The following is an 18,622-nucleotide window of genomic DNA, read 5'->3' as shown; positions in this document are numbered from 1 at the left end:
GCTTAACAGGCCTCCAAAGTGCTAACTTTCCACAAGCAGGGAATTTTTTTTTTGTCTTTGCAAATGTCGGCAGCATGTTTTTTTTTTTAAGTGACTCTTTCTTGCTGCCTTAAGTGATAGAATTTCAGAAGGGCTGTACCGTTTGAATATTGTGGCCGTGCAGACTTCAATCTGCGGATAAGGACAGTTTCTCACAGTGCAGTGAATATCACAAGATAAGAATTGCTTTGTGGTGACAGACGGTCTGTCTTGACTGGTGTTCTGCTTCCGAACTAACTATGCCCAGGCAGATGTCTCTGGGAGTTAAGGTGGGACCAGCCCACACTGTTATTTCTCTGTACATGCTGGATCCATCCTGGCTAAGAGCCACTGAGACATCCTCCTTGAATTTTCTAGTTCTTTTAAGACCCATGCAACCTAGCGGCAGACCGCCCCATAAGCTAACTGTGCCTTGTGTGAAAAAGTCCTTCCTTTGGTCTTCCTTGAATCTCCCACCCAGTTTCATCTGATGATTCCAAGTCGTAGTATTACAAGGGGCAGGGGCGGCGTGGGGAGACATTCCCCCCCCTCATAATACTAGAATCCAATGGGGTCATCCCATGAAGCGGATGGGTGGGAGATTCAGGACAGAGAAAAGGGAGCTCTTCTTCACACAGCGCAGAGTTAAACTCTGGAATTCGCTACCACAGGATGTAGTGATGGCCACCAATTTGGACGGCTTTAAAAGGGAGTTGGCAACATTCCTGAAGAGGCTATTCCTGGCTACTACTCCTGATGGCTATGTGCTACCTCCAGGACCAGAGGCAGTGAGCCTGTGTACATCAGCTGCTGGGGAACATGGGTGGGAGGGTGCTGCTGCACTCATGCCCTGCTTGTGGGTTCCCAGTCTGCAGCTGGTTGGCCACCGTGTGAACGGAATGCTGGACTAGACGGACCCTTGGCCTGATCCAGCAGGGCCCTTCTTAGGTTCTTATTAAATCAACGGGACTTAAAGTCAGTCACAACTAAGCCTGGAACCATTTCATTTCATTGATTATATTTCTAAACTGCCCCATCGCTGAAGTACTCTGGGCAGATCACAAAAATTAAAAACCATTAAAATGCATTATATAAAGTATAAAACCATTCAAGTAGTGACAGAGAAGAAACAGCACACACAGCAACAACATATATCTAAAATATCCAACCCTTAGGGGGCTTCTTTCTTTCTTTCTTTCTTTCTTTCTTTCTTAGGACTTCTCTCCCCTACAAAGTTATATCAGTTTAACTGTCATGGCTTCCCGCAAAGCATCGTGGGAACTGCACTTTGGCAAGGATGCTGCGATCTCTGTCCTCCTTGCACTGGCATGTTTCTGAGCCCAGTTTCAAGGTTGCTGGGGAACATGGGCAGGAGGGTGCTGTTGCACTCCTGTCGGATTTGTTGGTTTCCCACAGGCAGCTGTGTGAACAGAATGCTGGGCTCCATGGACCCTTGGTCTAATCCAGCACGGCTCTTCTTATGGTCTTAAGGGTCTCCATCCACTTTCTCCACACCGTGCAATTGCTCTTGTGAGACCTGGAGTTATTCTGCAAAGGGAAAGGGGGTTGTTCTTTTCCATGTCTTCCCTTCCCTTCCCATATTTACTGTGCAGAAGGATGCTACATTTCACGGGCGTCCTGCCACTTTAAGGCAGGGTAGCTGAGGTGGAGAGAGGGCGGATGCGTTTCTGCAGAGCTGAGGGGAGGGAGAGATGCTGGGTGACATCATAATCCAGCCAGCCTCCTCCCCAGTGGGAACAGCGGGGGAAGACGAGCCAGAGTAGGGGAGCTGGAGAGCGAGCGTGACACGGTACATCCAAGAATCCAGGGGGAACAGCAAGCATTTGCGTGTTCCGTTTTTAGGATGCTCAACCATCTTTCATAATACAGGTAAATCAATTTCCTATTGAATTACTACAGGCTGATTCCGAAGGGCCTTGGTACCAGGCTTCCTTGGCAGGGACGCAGGGGAGAAGATGATGCTTACGAGGTGGAATTCGGTTCGGCTAGGCTACCTCATCCGTCACTTTGGCTCAAAGAGTGGCGAGTTCCCCTGTAGTGGGGAAGAAGAAAAAAAGTGTGTGTATGTCTGTTGGACTGCCTTGCCCTCAAAGAGAGAATGGCCATGACTGAAGATTTCCCCCCCTCTGAGATTAGAATAATCTGGGAGGGCCTTGGCCACGAAGGATGCTGTAGGGACTTCTGAATTCCTTACTCATACGCCAGGCCCCTGTCCTGCGTTTTCAGGTTTTTGTTTTATTTTTTTAAGTTTCTAGTCCTTTGGCTTCAAAAGGGAAACCGTACCTCAGTGAGACGTAAGTTTGGTCTTCGTCTTCTGGCCAGTGAGTGCATGACTAACTGATGAATGCTAGGGTGGCGCCTATTTTTTTTTTAATGTGATTAACCTACAATTGTTGTTTTTTCATTTTTTTTAAGTTTCGAGTCCTTTGGCTTCAAAAGGGAAACCGTACCTCAGTGAGGAGTAAATTTGTTCTTCTGGCCATTGAGTGCATGACTGATTGATGAGTGCTAGGATGGCACCTATTTTTAAAAAATGTGATTAACATGTGATTATTGTTTTGTTATTTATATAAGTTTCTAGTCCTTTGGCTTCAAAAGATATAAGGGAAACCGTGCCTCAGCGAGGAGGGAAGTTGTTCCCACCTTCGTCTTCTGGCCAATGAGTGCATGACTGATTGATGAGTGCTAGGATGGCACCTATTTTTAAAAAATGTGATTAACATGTGATTATTGTTTTGTTATTTATATAAGTTTCTAGTCCTTTGGCTTCAAAAGATATAAGGGAAACCGTGCCTCAGCGAGGAGGGAAGTTGTTCCCACCTTCGTCTTCTGGCCAATGAGTGCATGACTGATTGATGAGTGCTAGGATGGCACCTATTTTTAAAAAATGTGATTAACATGTGATTATTGTTTTGTTATTTATTTAAGTTTCTAGTCCTTTGGCTTCAAAAGATATAAGGGAAACCGTGCCTCAGCGAGGAGGGAAGTTGTTCCCACCTTCGTCTTCTGGCCAATGAGTGCATGACTGATTGATGAGTGCTAGGATGGCACCTATTTTTAAAAAATGTGATTAACATGCAATTGTTGTTAAATTTGTTGAACCAATACCGTTACACGTATCAGGCTTCTTGTCTTTAGGGTGGTTTTTTGTTGGGGGGGGGGGTCTTGCGTTTTCACATTGGATCATGGGCTCTTGCTCACAGTGTATGTGGAAATCTCCCACACACACACACACATTAACCATGAACATTTCTGGCCACTGATCTGCAAAAAGAGTGCTTCGTGATCTCCATCCCATTTCAGGCCTCAGGTGGGAGTTGTATGCTGCCCCATAAAAATAAGATTCCCTGCCCATAGAAAGCTAGCAAGTCAGGAAGAAGGGTTCAGCATAGCTTCCTCCTTGAGAAGAAGAGGTGTTTTTTTTCTTTTCTTTTTAAGGTGGGTGGGCTGTTCCACGCACCCCACCTGCAGCCCGAAGTGATCCAGTCCAGGAAAAGATTGTGCTGATTATCTAAACGGGCAAGCTACATATGTAATCAGACAGAGGCCTTCGGTGGTAGAATGAATTACATGTACCATATACTGGGGATCACATTTTTGCATATATATATCTATATCGTACACCAGAACCTCAGGCCTGAGAGCCAAATCCGGCTCTCCTGTGGTCCCAGTTTGGCCTTCCAGATGGCCCGCTTCCCCAACCACCAATATTTGGTGGTTTTCTGGCTCTTGTGCCTCCCACTGCCATTCTAAAAGGTTGAAATGCCTCTCCTAGCAGGCAGTAAGAGCTTTAAGCTAAAAGGCGCTGGCATTTCTGGTGGATTTGCCCCCCCCTTTCCCTTTGGTCCCCCCCAACTAGAATGTGGCCCCCAAGAGCTATTCTGAAATGGAATTCATGGCCTCGGACCGAAAGAGGTTGAACACCCCTGTCACGCGCACACGGACATGCATCCTGAAGGTGGTACAGCCCTCTCTCTGCCACCTTAGCTTGCTGCACGTGCAGATATGGCCTTTCGGTTCTCGGAAGCGGAGGAGGATTATCCCATGCCAGATATTTTATTGGCGTTGCTACTTGTTTTGCTATTGTTATGTTTAACCTCTTTTATGCTGCATGCTGCCCTGTGGTCTTTTTGTTACAGAGCAGCCCACAAACGCTGTATAAATCAATAAATCATCATCGCTGCCATTTCCCCGCAGGCAAATCCGCAATGATTCCTCCCACCACCGCACCCAGCCCTTCCAGCGAGGCGCTCTTCCCCACTCTCGCTTCTCAGGAACTGTGGAGGTCACAAGTGGCAGGGTATGCTGGGTCCATCACTCGCCACATCAGCCATCGCGCCAACAACTTCAAACGGCATCCAAAGAGGAGGAAACACATCCGCCCCTCCCCTCCCCCTCCTCCAAACACCCCCTGCCCCATCGATCGAATCCACTTTGGTGAAATCCATCCCCAGAGGTCCTTCCTGGAACTGTTGTTCAACGGGTGCATTCTGTTCGGGATCGAGTTCAGCTACGCCATGGAGACCGCCTACGTGACGCCTGCACTGCTTCAGATGGGCTTGCCAGATCAGCTGTACGGAATGGTCTGGTTCATCAGCCCAATACTGGGTGAGTGGTGCGATGTAGACCGTTGTGGCCCCGGTCCTGAGAAAGTGAGCTGTGCTCAAGGCCTCTGCAAGCTGATGGGACTGAAGTAGAATCATAGAGTCCGAGGGGTTCTTGTAGACTATTTTGTTTGTTTACAACATTTACCTACCGCTCCACATCAAAGATTTCGAACAACAAGATAAGAGAATAAAACCCCATAATTAAAACAATTAAAACATTTTAAAAGAACAGATTCTGAACTTAATAAAGGCCTGGTCGCTCAGGGAAGGCCTCTTGAAATAACAGTGTCTTCGGGAGGTGCCGAAAGCAACACACGTTGGCGCCTGCCTAGCCTCCGAAGGCAGGGAGTTCCACAGGAAGGGGGCCGCCACACTGAAGGCTCTTTTCCTGGTGGACTCCAACTGGGTCATAGGTCCATGTGGAACCACCAGGAACATGCCCTCTGATGACCTCGGTGACCGGGCAGGTTGGTAAGGGAGAAGGCGCTCTCTCAGGTATCCCAGTTCCAAGTTGTTTAGGGCTTTCTATGCTAGTACTAATACCTTAAACCTGGCTCGGTAGCGAATAGGCAGCCAGTGCAGTTCCCTCTTGTAGATGGCAAATAAGTCATGACTAACATGTCCCATTGATAACATACGAACAGCAGAAGAACCCTTCTGGATCACATCAAAGTCCAGCAACCTGTGTCACACAATGACCAATGAGACACCTATGGGAACCACACAAGAAGGGCATGAGGGTAATAACCCTCTCCCACTGTTTTCCCCCAGGAACTAGTAATTCTGAGGTGTGCTGCCTCTGATCCTGGAGGCACTATATATAGCTATCATGATTAGGAGCCATTGATAGCTATATCCTCAATTATTTTTTTCTAACTTGGTGGCCATCACTGGATCTTGTGGCAGTGAGTTCCATAGTTTTAACTGTGTGAAGTACTTCCTTTTGATGATGGTGATGATGATAATTAATCTATATAGCACCATCAGTGTGTGCGGCGCTTTACAGGGTCACCAAAGGACAGCTCCCTGCCCCAAGAAGCATACACTTTTCAGTTCCACATGGTGACGTTGATGCAATGCAGTTCGAAGAAAAATGACATAATACTGACTAAGCCTTTCCCATCATCCCCATGCTGGCAAGGGATGATGGGATTTGCAGTCCAACACATCTGGAGGGCAGCAGGATGGGGAAACCTGGATTGACTCTATTGCTCCCTACACCTGAGGACAATTTTAAATCAAAACACGCCATTTTTCTTTTGATATTGAATGACTGATGGATAGATTTTATTACATATCTACACCACCCAATACCTGAAGCACCACAGGAATGAACATCCCAACTGAATACTAGATTGATACCAGATTTGCTTCTTTTCTTATATTTTCTATCCTCTGGTGCTGCCACTGTTTGTTCTTTGAAAATTCAGAAACAAAGAGAAGCTACCGAAGGAGAAGCTGGTATACCCCTTCCTATCTCAGCTCTAATTCTTTCAGAGGTGGGTCAGCCTGTGTCTGAGATCTTTGCCAATAATCTAGAGCAGGGATAAGCAACCCGTCGCCCTCCAGATGTGTTGGACTACAACTCCCATAATCTCTGACCATTGGCCATGCTGGCAGGGATGATGGGAGTTGCAGTCCAAACCGTCCGGAGGGCACCAGGTTGTCTACCTCTCATACAGAGAGAGAGCCCAACTCGATGTGACGTGAAACACATCACTTGAAGCTGCATTTTGTCGGCGTCAAGGAAGGGTTGGGGGCTATTGTAGAGAGCCACAGTAGGAGGCCCTGTTTTATGTCGGCACTGTGGCATGTGGAGAGGGAGTTGACACTTTGCTCCTGGACAGCAGTCCTAGAGATGTGAAGATTTTTTAAATCCATTTTTGTATTGTGAGTTTCCAAAAAACAAAATAAACAAACAAAAAGGATCAACAGGAAAAAAGGATTTTTTTAAAAAAATCACTAATATAGCTACATGCTTTAAAGATCGCGGTTTCAATTGTTACAACTTTCTAAAAAAGAGAAATAGATTATACATAAACTGCAATAAAAGCAGACCAAATATCTCTATATAGGTAGCATTTATTTATTTATTTATTTCTAGATCGTGTAATAGCTGAAGCTCTCTGGGCAGTTCACAAAAATTAAAACCACAAGGTGCAGCATAAAACAAACAAAAGTATACCCCTCTTTCCAATGCCGCTTGTGTCGTTAGGTCTTCAGTCCACTGCACTATCAGAGGCGAGCATTTATCCATCCCGTGTTGTAGTATCAGTCTTTTGGCAGTCAAAAGGGCGTGAAAAACCAATTTACGCTAGCCATGTGTTAAATTCCAAGAAGAGGTAAATTATTTAGAAGAACATATACATCAGTAAATATTAAGAAGTTTTCCAATATGAAGTTTATCCGTGTAATAACTTTCTCCCAAAATGAAGCAACCATTGGGCATTTCCAAAACATATGATTAAAAGAAGCATTAGCTGTATTACACCTCCAACAATTAGCCGAGTTAGACAAACTTTTATCAAAGAGATGTTGTGGCGTTCTATAGACCTGAAACCTAGAGATGTGAAGAAGTGGAAAAATCCAAGGCCTTCACATCTCTAGGCGGACCTAATGAAATCCACCCCGACCCCCCAAATCTGCTATGAGTCATACAGTGGGGTGGGGGGACTCCACAAACACAGGGCAACAAACAGCTACAGGGAAACAATTCTTAATCAGAGAGGAAAGGGCTTTGCCTGCAGAAGAGATCCCAGGTTGAACAGGTGGCATCTCCATTTAAAGGGATCAGGCAGTAGGGGATGGGAAAAACCCTCCGCTGGAAATCCTGAAGACATAGAAACATAGGAAGCTGCCTTATACTGGGTCAGACAATTGGTCCAACTAGCCCAATATTCTCAACACTGACTGGCAGCAGCTCTCCAGGCTATCAGGCAAGATTCTTTCCTAGTCCTACCTGAAGATGCCAGGGACTGAGCCAGGGACTTTCAAAGTGTACACTCTTCCACTGAGCTATGGCCTGTCCTTGTGACCCATGACCAGCCAGAGTAGACAATGCTGGGTTAGATGGACAAAGAATCCAACCTGGAATACGGCAGCTCCCTGTGTTCCTATGAGCATCCCATCCTGTGAGTCGTCGTTCCCATTAGTATTTGGACCAGCATTCGCCCAGGAGGCTGTGGAAGGCTGCTCCTTCGCTATGAGTGACAGTGAGAGTTTTTACAAAGTGACAAAACTGTGTGTGTGTGGGACACAATGCACCCTGGGCCACCTTGTCTTCTAAACTATGAGACGCTCGCACCCTCTGAACATTTCGACAACGTTTGCCCACCCGCCCAATCTTCCGTGGCATGTTCTATTCACTCCAAAGCATCATAAGATCCACCCAAAGGGGGCAGGGGTCCTAAAGTTTCAGCCCGGCTCTCATGGAAGGGAGGCCTGAGCAATTTGCCCCATCGTGCGATCTGATTCTGAACTCTTCCCAGCAAGATGGCGGCAGATGATGCCATTGGCTCTTTGACATTGACATTGACTCATTGACCCTTTGACTCATTGACACTGAGTGGGGGTTGGACTCGATGGCCTTGTAGGCCCCTTCCAACCCTACTATTCTATGATTCTATGACTCCAGTGTTCCTTGCCTTTCAGGTTTCCTGCTGCAGCCCTTGCTGGGGGCCTGGAGCGACAGATGCACCTCACCTTTTGGCAGGAGGAGGCCCTTCATCTTGGTCCTGGCAATTGGTAATTAGGTGTTTGGGGTTTTTTTACCTTTACTCTCCCAACTCAGCCCGTGTCCTGTTTCAACGCAGACCAGGGCCTTGGGCACAGTGCAGATACTCCCAGGATCAGCAGCAAGAGAGCAACCGGTTCAGTCCAAGGTCATGCACAGGAGTTCCAAGGAGGTTTTTTGCAGGCACAGGCAAAAGTGGGGTCAAAGCCGTCCAAAGGTCAGTTCACAAGCATCAGTCTTATCAAGTGTCAAGCAAGGCCAGTCCGGGTGTGTGTGTGTGTGTGTGTGTGTGTGTGTCCGGAAGTGTTGTACAGATGGGTAGCTGAGGGTCTAGGAGCCTGTCAGATCTGGTGTCTTGGAAGGCGATGTCGAGGTCAAGGCGCTGTTGTTCGCAGCAGAGAGCTGGCGTCAGCTGGGCTGATTTATAGCTGGTCGTTGATCAGCACAGCTGGCTAAGTAGGTCGGTGTGTTGCTTTTGGGGGAGGCCCCACGCCGTGACTTCCTCTTGTTCTTTTGCTGCTCGCGTCTGGTTCTACGCCGTTCAGAGGGATGGACTATCGCAGGCTCTGCTTCTGGCATTTGGGGGAATTCAGGAACTCTTCGAAAGGGGCCAGGTTGCTCCTGTAATGGTTCCAGGGGGGACTGTCAGCCAAGGCCTCCTGTTCCTCGCCTAGTTCTGGCTGGGGCCCATTGTCCTGGCTCTCCCCCTCCTCTTCTTCTGCAGACGAATCTTCCTCCAGTTAGGGCATGCCACCCCAGCTGTGCCGTTCAACTTGTGCAGCCCTGTTGCTGACACAGCACAAACGGGGCCATTTCCCAAATCAGTTGCCACTTGGCAATCGTAGCGGACAAATCTTATTTATTTATTTATTTATTTATTAGATTTATTAGCTGCCCATCTGGCCGGTTACCCGGCAACTGTAGGTGGCATATAATACAAATAACAACGTACATAATCCACTGAACAAAATGACACTGCTCTAAAAAACCCTAACCCACCCCAAACGCCCGCCTGTACAGCCAGGTTTTCAAAGCCCGGCGGAAGCTCATTAAAGAGGGGGCATGGTGGAGGTCCCTAGGGAGGGAATTTCATAGAGTGGGGGTCACCACAGAAAAGGCCCTCTCCTTAGTCCTCCCCAGCCTAGCTGTCCTGGCTGATGGGACGGACAGAAAGCCTTTTGAGGCTGATCTCGTTGAGCGGCATCCCTGGTGTTGCTGGAAGCGCTCCTTAAGATAGGCTGGGCCAGAACCGTGCAGGGGTTTAAAGGTCAATGCCAACACCTTGAATTGGGCCCAGAAAACAACTGGTAACCAGTGCAACTTCTTCAGCACCGTAGTGATGTCGTCTCGCCGTTGGCTGCCTTTAATCAGGCGGGCCACTGCGTTCTGCACCAAATTCACGGACCCTTATTGTTCTTTGGCTACTAAACAGGTTGTGGCTGTCCAGTTTTGGACGTTGTATTGATTGATTAATTGATTGCATTTGTACCCCACCTTTTTCCCTCTTGCAAGAAACCCAAGGTGGCGTACATAATCCTTCTCCTCTCCATTTTATCCTCACAACAACAACCCTGTGAGGTGGGTTGGGCTGAGAGTCTGTGCCTGGCCCAAAGTCACCCAGTGAGCTTCCATGGCCGAATGGGGACTAGAACCCGGATCTCCCGGCTCCCACTCCAACACTCTTGCCACTGCACCACGCTGGCACGTTGGAGCCTGCAGAAGCTGTCAGCAAGAGGGGAGTTGTCTGAACCCACCCCTCATGGATGTAAATGTGCTTCTGCATTATACAAAAATGATCCCCTTCCTCTACCTATTATAATTATTATTAATATGATTAATATAAAGGGGAAAAAACACAATCAAAATAAACTATATGGTAAATAAAAATAAGTACCATGCAAACATAATCTAAGAAAAGTGTCCATGCACAAATAAAAATAATCTCCCCGCCTGCGCCCCTGCTCACAACCTAGAATGAACATCACGAAAGCAGCCCACAATAATTGGGCCATAACTAGCGTATTTGTGGTCCTGGACGTGATGATGGATAGTGCCCACCCAAGGGATTTTGCTGCCTGAAACGGAGGGCAGATCTTGTCGTCCCTCTGTGCTAGGGCTAAATTAGTCCTGCCTCACAATTTCAGGCACCACTTCCTGCCTCCATCAACTCCCCAGCCCCATGCCTCTGCTTCAGGCAGGTCGTTTGACCCTGCTTACATGGCAGGCCCTGTTGGTGGATAATGGGCTCCTGATTAATGGCCTTTGGCTGGCGACTACTCCAAGGCACTGGGGTTTGGATCATGCCTCATTTGCCTGGATGTGGGCCAGGGTGAGGGAATCCACGATGTCCTCAAAACTCTTTAAAAAGTTTTTAACTCAAACTCTATTGTGGTGACTAGGTGATTACTTACAAGACCAGTACAACATAAACATACCCCTCTAAACACTCACACACACACACACTAAACTAGTCAACCTGTGTTGATTTCAGTCCTTAAAGGTATTATTGTGTGAACATAAGAAGAACCATGCTGGATCAGACTGAGGGTTCATCTAGTCCAGCATCTCGTCCCTATCCATCTAGGCCAGCATTCTGTTAAGAACGTAAGAAGAGCCATGCTGGATCAGACCAAGGGTCCATCTAGGCCAGCATCTAGTCCCTATCCATCTAGTTCAGCATTCAGTTAAGAATATAAGAAGAGCCCTGCTGGACCAGACCAAGGGCCCATCTAGACCAGCATCTAGTCCCTATCCATCTAGTCCAGCATTCTGTTAAGAATATAAGAAGAGCCATGCTGGACCAGACCAAGGGTCCATCTAGTCCAGCATCTAGTCCCTATCCATCTAGTCCAGCATTCTGTTAAGAATATAAGAAGAGCCATGCTGGACCAGACCAAGGGCCCATCTAGACCAGCATCTAGTCCCTATCCATCTAGTCTAGCATTCTGTTAAGAATATAAGAGGAGCCGTGCTGGACCAGACCAAGGGTCCATCTAGTCCAGCATCTAGTCCCCATCCATCTAGTCCAGCATTCAGTTAAGAATATAAGAAGAGCCATGCTGGACCAGACCAAGGGTCCATCTAGGCCAGCATCTAGTCCCTATCCATCTAGTTCAGCATTCAGTTAAGAATATAAGAAGAGCCATGCTGGACCAGACCAAGGGCCCATCTAGACCAGCATCTAGTCCCTATCCATCTAGTCCAGCTTTCTGTTAAGAATATAAGAAGAGCCATGCTGGACCAGACCAAGGGTACATCTAGGCCAGCATCCAGTCCCTATCCATCTAGTTCAGCATTCAGTTAAGAATATAAGAAGAGCCATGCTGGACCAGACCAAGGGTCCATCTAGTCCAGCATCTAGTCCCCATCCATCTAGTCCAGCATTCTGTTAAGAATATAAGAAGAGCCATGCTGGATCAGACCAAGGGTCCATCTAGTCCAGCATTCTGTTCACACAGTGACCAGCCAGCTGCCTGTGGATAACATACAAGTAGGAGACGAATGCAACAGCACCCTCTCACCCATGTTCCCCAGAACCTGGTGCACATAGGCTTTACTGCCTCTGATACTGGTAGCATAGAGCCATCAGGACTAGTAGCCATTGATAGCCTTCTCCTCCAGGAATTTGTCTAAGCCATCCAAATTGGTGGCCCTACCCCAGAAAAAGCATTTCCAGTTGCAATTTGGATGATTTAAGCCACATGGAGGAAATTTGGGTTTGGGCTTCGTTCTCCTGACCGTTCGGATTGGATTCCTCGTCCCTAGGGGCGCTGGCGGGGCTCTCCTTGATGCTGAATGGCAGAGATATCGGCATCGCCTTGACTGACACTGTGAAGAACCACAAGTGGGGAATACTGCTAACCATCTGCGGGGTCATCCTTATGGACTTCTGTGCCGATTCTGCAGACAATCCCAGTCACGCCTACATGATGGATGTATGTAGCCCATCGGATCAGGACCGGGGACTCAATATTCATGCTCTGCTCGCAGGTGAGTAAGAACATAACATAACAACATAAGATGAGCCCTGCTGGATCAGAACAAGGTCCATCTAGCCCACCATTCTGTTCACACAGTGGCCAACCAGCTGTTGACCAGGAACCCACAAGCCGGGCACGAGCACAACAGCACCCTCCCACCCATGTTCCCCAGCAACTGGTGTACATAGGCATACCACCTCTGAACTGGAGGTAGCACATAGCCATCAGGACTAGTAGCCATCAATAGCCTTCTCCTCCATGAATCTGTCCAACCCTCTTTTAAAGCCATCCCAATTGGTGGCCATCACTACATCCTTGGGAGCGAATACCATAGTTTAACAATGTGCTGTGTGAAGAAGCATTTCCTTTCATCTGTCCTGAATCTCCCACCAATCTGTTTCATAGGATGACCCCAGGTTCTAGTATTGTGAGAGAGGGAGAAAAATATCTCCCTATCTACTGCCTCCACACCATGCATAATTTTGTACACCTCTGTCGTGTCTCGCCTGACCCTCTTCTTTTCCAAGCTAAACAATCCCAGCTGTTGTAACCTTCCCTCATAGGGGAGATGCTCCAGCCCCTTGGTCATTTCAGTTGCCCTTTTCTGCACTTTTTCCAGTTCTACGATATCCTTTTTTTAGGTGTGGTGACCAGAACTGTACGCAGTTCTGTTCAGTCTTTTGCATTACAATGGCAGCAGCAACATTTAACATAATGAAATTTGGTACATTTAAGGTTGATATCACTATTTTAGAGCAGAGCCAGGCAACTGCATTAAAAAAAGGCTTCATGCAGCTCCCCTCTCCCCGGCCTTGTTTTAATGCACCTTCATGCTCCCCTCGGGTGTCTGGGTGTGCTATTATGCACTCAGTACAATTCAATGGTGGTCGTGGTGATTTTGGTGGTGTGCGGTGTGGTGCTCAGTGGGTTCTGGGGTACGAAAGTGGCCTCCAGACCTTTCAAAGTTGCCCGCTCCAGTTTTAGAGTGTTCATATAACTTCACACACCACCTCTCGCCATAAAATGAGAGCCAGTATGGTGTAGAACTTAGAGTGTTGGACTAAGACCAGGGAGAACTGGGTTCAAATCCTTGCTTCAGCTATGAAATTCACTGGAGGACCTTTGTGGCCAGCCGCTATCTCTCTAACCTACCTCATAGGGGTTTTGTGAGATTAAAAATGCAGGTAAGGTGGGGTGATAGGGACTATGTGCTCTTCCTTGAGCTCCTTGGAGGAAAGGTGGCATATAAATAAATCAAAGGAATCAATTAATAGAATAATCATTATTATTATAACAGCATTGTAAGGTGGCCCAGTATTATTATCTTTATTTATTTATTTATTTTATTTCTATACCGCCCAATAGCCAAAGCTCCCTGGGCGGTTCACAAAAATTAAAGCCACAAGGTTTATTACTTCCGTGTTGCGGATGGACCACTGAGGCTGGACGAGACAGGCTCTGTGTCTAAGGGCACAATCCTATGCAGGTTTAGACAGAAAAAAAGTTCTACAACTCCCAGCATTCCCCAGCCAGCCATGCTGGCTGGGGAATGCTGGGAGTTGTAGGATGTTTTTTTCTGTCTAAACCTGCATAGGACTGTGTCCTAAAGCTGTTTAGGTCATTTCATGGCAGAGGTGAGATCTAAGTTAACAATTTTGTGATTCATCCTAGCTCTGTATTAAATTGCCAACTGCTACTACAACTCATTTGTTGTTGATATTGGTGGTGTGTGTGTGTGTGTATGTATTTATAGGTAGATATAGATTATGTAGATATAGATCTTCCTGTGTGTAGAAAATCAGCAGGGAGACAAGTTTAGCCTTATCTTCTCCCTGACATGTCCTTATCTCCCTGGGCATGTCGAGAGTGAGTGATTCAAACATGCAACCTCACCTCTGCAGTTGGAAGTGGTACACAGTCCGAAAAGCTTTACCACTTAATTCTGTCGATGGTACAAGCCAGCCCTTACAAAGACTAAGCTATCAGTTCCTCCTCCAAAACCCAACTTTTGGGCAAAGCTTTCGACACAGCCTACTCATCCCCATAGTAGAGTGGTCATGTGCCCTACTTTACAGAGGACAGAACAATCCAATCCTGGTTTGGTTTAAAGATGAAGCTTGTTAAGATGGAAGAACAGGAGGGTCCCTGAAGCTGCCCATGCACTGTTAGTGAGTGAGTGAGCGAGTGAGTGAGTGAGTTATTTATTTATTTATTACATTTACATCCCACCTTTTTTCCTCAAGGAACCCAAGGCGGCTTACATTCTCTTCCTCCTCCCCATTTTATCCTCCTAACAAAACCCCTGTGAGGTAGGTTGGGCTGATAGTCTGTGACTGGCCCAAAGCCACCCAGTAAGCTTCCATGGCCGAGTGGGGACTAGAACCCGGATCTCCCGACTCCCAGTCCAACACTCTAACTGCTACGCCACCCTGGCTCTCCACCCTGGCTCACTGTATGCACCTGGACAGCTGACTGCACAGGCATGCCGGTCACCTGGTCACAGTTTTCCCCACTGTGGTGAGATTTATTGTACTTCTATTTCAATTATAGCCATTATTTCTAAATTTGCGTATGTATGTATCAATCAGCGTGGGCAGAATTTCTGCAAGTAGGTGGCAACTTTTGTCCTCTTTGGGGGGCGGGGGTACGTTTCCTCATTTATCACCTGGTCTTTGTGCTGTCCTGTTTAGAGTTAAGAACATAAGAACATAAGAAGAGCCCTGCTGGATCAGACCAAGGGTTCATCTAGTCCAGCATTCTGTTCACACAGTGGCCAACCAGCCGTCAACCGGGCACCCACAAGCAGGGCATGAGTGCAACAGCACTCTCCCACCTATGTTCCCCAGAGTTGTGCATTAGAACCCCTGATCTGTAAAAACTTGGGTGCGGAGTTTTACTTTCCACCCCCAGGAGCCACTGTTTAGAATGGCTCCACACCCTCCCAAGCCATTATTTTGTATATGGCTCTGGTTGGTGATCTCAGGAGTTGTAGTAAAAAGAAGTAAATCTCGTAACCCTGAAATCCGTTGAACTCTGCCATAATGTAACCAGGCCAAAACTTGTGGAACTGAAATAAATGAATAATTTCCCCTGTTTACCCCATCTCCATTTCCCTCCTCTGTGTTGGATTATACACTGTAAACCCCTTGGGGCAGGGACCCATCCTCTTATCCTTTGGAAAGCACCGTGCGCAGTGATGGTGTAATAACAGCAACAGGCACAACGATAATAAACAGTGCTGTGCCAAAAATTTCCGCCACACTATTTTTAACCATTCTCATTCAATTTGATTTTTTAAAGAAATGTTTTCAAAAAGAAATTCAAAAGAGAGAAAATTTCAGAGAAATTCTTATGGGTTAGATTCAGGTTGCTTGAATTTACCTTACTTATGAAGTGGCTGAAGGGTGTGTGCGAGTGTCCTGTCTTTCACTGTTCCATTATCTTTGTGCACCTGCATTAGAGACAAGATGTATCCACAATCACCCCTCAGAAATGTAATATTTGGAAGACCCTGGAGAAGTTGCTGAACCCTAAAGAATGACAAGTATTGCCCAGCCAAAATTTCTCAAAAAATTTTTCTTCAGAAATGTCCTGAGACTTTTCTTTTCTTGCCCGCTAGGGGAAAAAAAAAAGGCCACTTTGCAGAATTTCCCCAAATGTTCTTCCCCATTTTTTGGTGGGCTTCACCTCCCCTCTCTACACCCCTTCAGCGTCCTGGAATGATGCTACGTAGAGGGTATTGTGGAGAATGCAAAATGGGGACCAGCCCATCAACACGACTGCTGCTGTTGCCACTTGAAATAGCAATCCCAAAAATAAAACCCCTGAGGAAAAAAGAAAGAAGCTGTGCTACAGGATTTGCCAATGGTGAGCCCTACCTGTGAGAAATTGTCAGAGAATTTCTCCTCTCACTGGAGAAATTCAGTGAAATTGCCCCAGCCCCCACATTTCTCTGTCCACATATAGGGTGGGGAATTTCAAAAGGTCACTTGGGCACAGCTGTAATAATAATAATAATAATAATAATAATAATAATATTTATTTATATCCTGCCTGTTTCCCAATACTGGGACTCAAGGCGGCTTTGCAACATTAAAACTTGTACAGTTAAAACCTATAAATAGAAGTATACAAAAGTTAAAAATATAATTAACGGAGCAATCCTATGGCCACTAGTCAGCGGCTAGACGGCCGTAGGATTTGTGGTTTTCCGGGAACCGACCTCGGAGCCCACGCTCTGAGGTTGGTTCCTGGAGAACCAACCTTCCCCCCTTCCACGCTGCCTCACAGGCAGCACGGAACAGCCCTGTGTTCCATGCTCACGAGAGGAGCGCAGAGTGGCCAAAACGGAGCATTCCGGGGGGCGTTCCAGGACCGGGAGGGTGGAAATGCTGGTACAACACATCCTATGTGTTGTCCAGCAGACTTCTCCCCCGCTCCACCTTCCCGCAGCTAGACAACTGCAATCAGCTGTCTAGCCACAAATGCAGGGCAGGAGACGCGTGGAGGGAATGATCCCCTCTGTGTTTCTCCTGCCCTGCATTGGAGAGGCGGTCACCTCTGAGTTCGGAGGCGGCCGCCTATCCTCATAAGATTGCGCCCTTAATCATCAATGATATTAAAATCGTATAAAATATCAAAATGTTAAAAGACAACAAGAAATACTGGAACTTGAGTGCTGTTCTACTTCAATTCTGCCCTCCAGGTCTCGGTGGTGGATTCGGCTATGTCGTCGGAGGAATTAACTGGGACAGAACTGGTTTTGGAAGGGCTGTGGGGGGACAGCTTCGTGTCATCTACATTTTTACCTCAGTAACGTTGACGATAGCGACTGTCTTGACCTTGATCAGTATCCCCGAACGATCCTTGCCCTCTTGTAGCAAGAGGAAAAAAGTGATGAAGAGCCCAAGCCTCCCCCTCCCTCCCTCGCCGCCCCTTCTCTTCGAGGACTGCGCAGATGGAAACCTCCCATCCCCAAACCCGGTCCGTGTATATGCAAGTTTCTCCAGCCCCGTTTCCCCCCTCAGCCCTCTCACGCCCAAATACGGCAGCTTTGTCAGCCGGGACAATTCGTTGACAGGGCTGAGTGAGTTTGCCTCGTCGTTCGGCACCTCGAATATCGACAGCGTGCTCATAGACTGCTTCACAGGTGGCCATGACAGGTACTTGGCCATTCCAGCTAGTTTGCCTAGGCAAGCTATAAGCGTCAGCTTCCCCAGAGCTCCAGAGGGGTTCTACTGCCATGAACATGCTAGCTTGGAAGCAGGAGAGAATGCTTTAGGGATGCCCGGCCCAGATGGGGATGACTTGAGGGTAGGTTCTCTGGATGCGATAAGACCACGATCGTCAGGAATTCTGAAAAGGCCGCAAACTTTGGCCATCCCAGATATTATTACAGGCAACATTCCGGAAAGCAGTCGGAGAAGGAATGTGACCTTCAGTCAACAGGTGAGTAAAGGAAATGGAGTGGGTGGTGCCTCTCCTAGTCTTATCCACCCAGGGCCTGATATTAATGCAAAAGGAACTTGAAGACCACAAGGGCTTCAGTGGCTTTCGAAAGGCTCAGAAAAATTCACAGAGAGGTTTATCAGTGGCTGTTAATGGGCCCTCCATGTTTAGAGGCAATATATATCTGGATGCAGTCAGATGCTGGGGAAATGCAACAGGAGAAAGTCATCTTCTTCATACCCTGCTTGTGAATTTCCCAGGGGGCATTGGCCTAGCTTCTTTTGGAAAGCGGTATGCTGGAGCAGGATCGCTTCCACACTACTGCCCTTTAGCACTGCTGAAGCACTGCATTTAAAATGTGGGTTACATATGCGAATGCCTGTTTTCATGAGATTCTTCTATAATGTTTACACAGTAGTAGTAAGTCAAGTTCAACAAAGTTCCCCTGTAACTTTAATTAGAAGTTTTCTCCTTGCAGCTCCTTCTTATAATTGCTTCCTGTTCAGTTCAGCCCTACATTACTGATGAATTATTAACCCCTTAATTGTCCCTTGATTAGTTAAGTCCTGTTCCCTGGGATGGAACTTTAACTGCTGGTTTCTTCTCAAGTGTGTGTGCATGTTTATATGAAAATAATCTATATATTTGAGAGGAAGCCCCTCTCCATGGGGAATAGGATCTGACTAATAATGAGGCAATGAAAGGACCAATTCATCAGTAATGTTAGGCAGAACAGCACAGGAAGCCATTATAGGCAGAAGCTGCAAGGAGGAAGCTTTTAAGTAAAGGGACAGTAGCACTGAAAAGCCTCAATA

The 18,622-nt window shown here is 47.0% G+C and overlaps 1 protein-coding gene across 1 annotated transcript in view; it reads left to right on the top strand.

Moving 5' to 3' along the window:
• The first annotated feature begins 1,771 nt into the window (after window positions 1-1,771).
• The window catches only part of SLC45A1 (solute carrier family 45 member 1), a 29,401-nt gene continuing 12,550 nt past the window's right edge, over window positions 1,772-18,622 (top strand). The window contains exons 1-5 of the mRNA XM_084822352.1: window positions 1,772-1,908; window positions 4,237-4,647; window positions 8,298-8,390; window positions 12,145-12,369; window positions 17,065-17,807. Of these exons, the coding sequence (XP_084678478.1) occupies window positions 4,248-4,647; window positions 8,298-8,390; window positions 12,145-12,369; window positions 17,065-17,807 (1,461 nt within the window). The 5' untranslated portion in view covers window positions 1,772-1,908; window positions 4,237-4,247. The remainder of the gene's footprint in view (window positions 1,909-4,236; window positions 4,648-8,297; window positions 8,391-12,144; window positions 12,370-17,064; window positions 17,808-18,622) is intronic.

The sequence above is a fragment of the Heloderma suspectum genome, chromosome 15 (assembly GCF_057233095.1).
Source record: "Heloderma suspectum isolate Gila_16-S chromosome 15, 16-S_ref, whole genome shotgun sequence".
NCBI classification, from domain to species: domain Eukaryota; kingdom Metazoa; phylum Chordata; class Lepidosauria; order Squamata; family Helodermatidae; genus Heloderma; species Heloderma suspectum.
The sequence above is the reverse complement of the archived record's forward strand: the minus strand, read 5'-3'. Positions and strand labels throughout refer to the sequence as shown.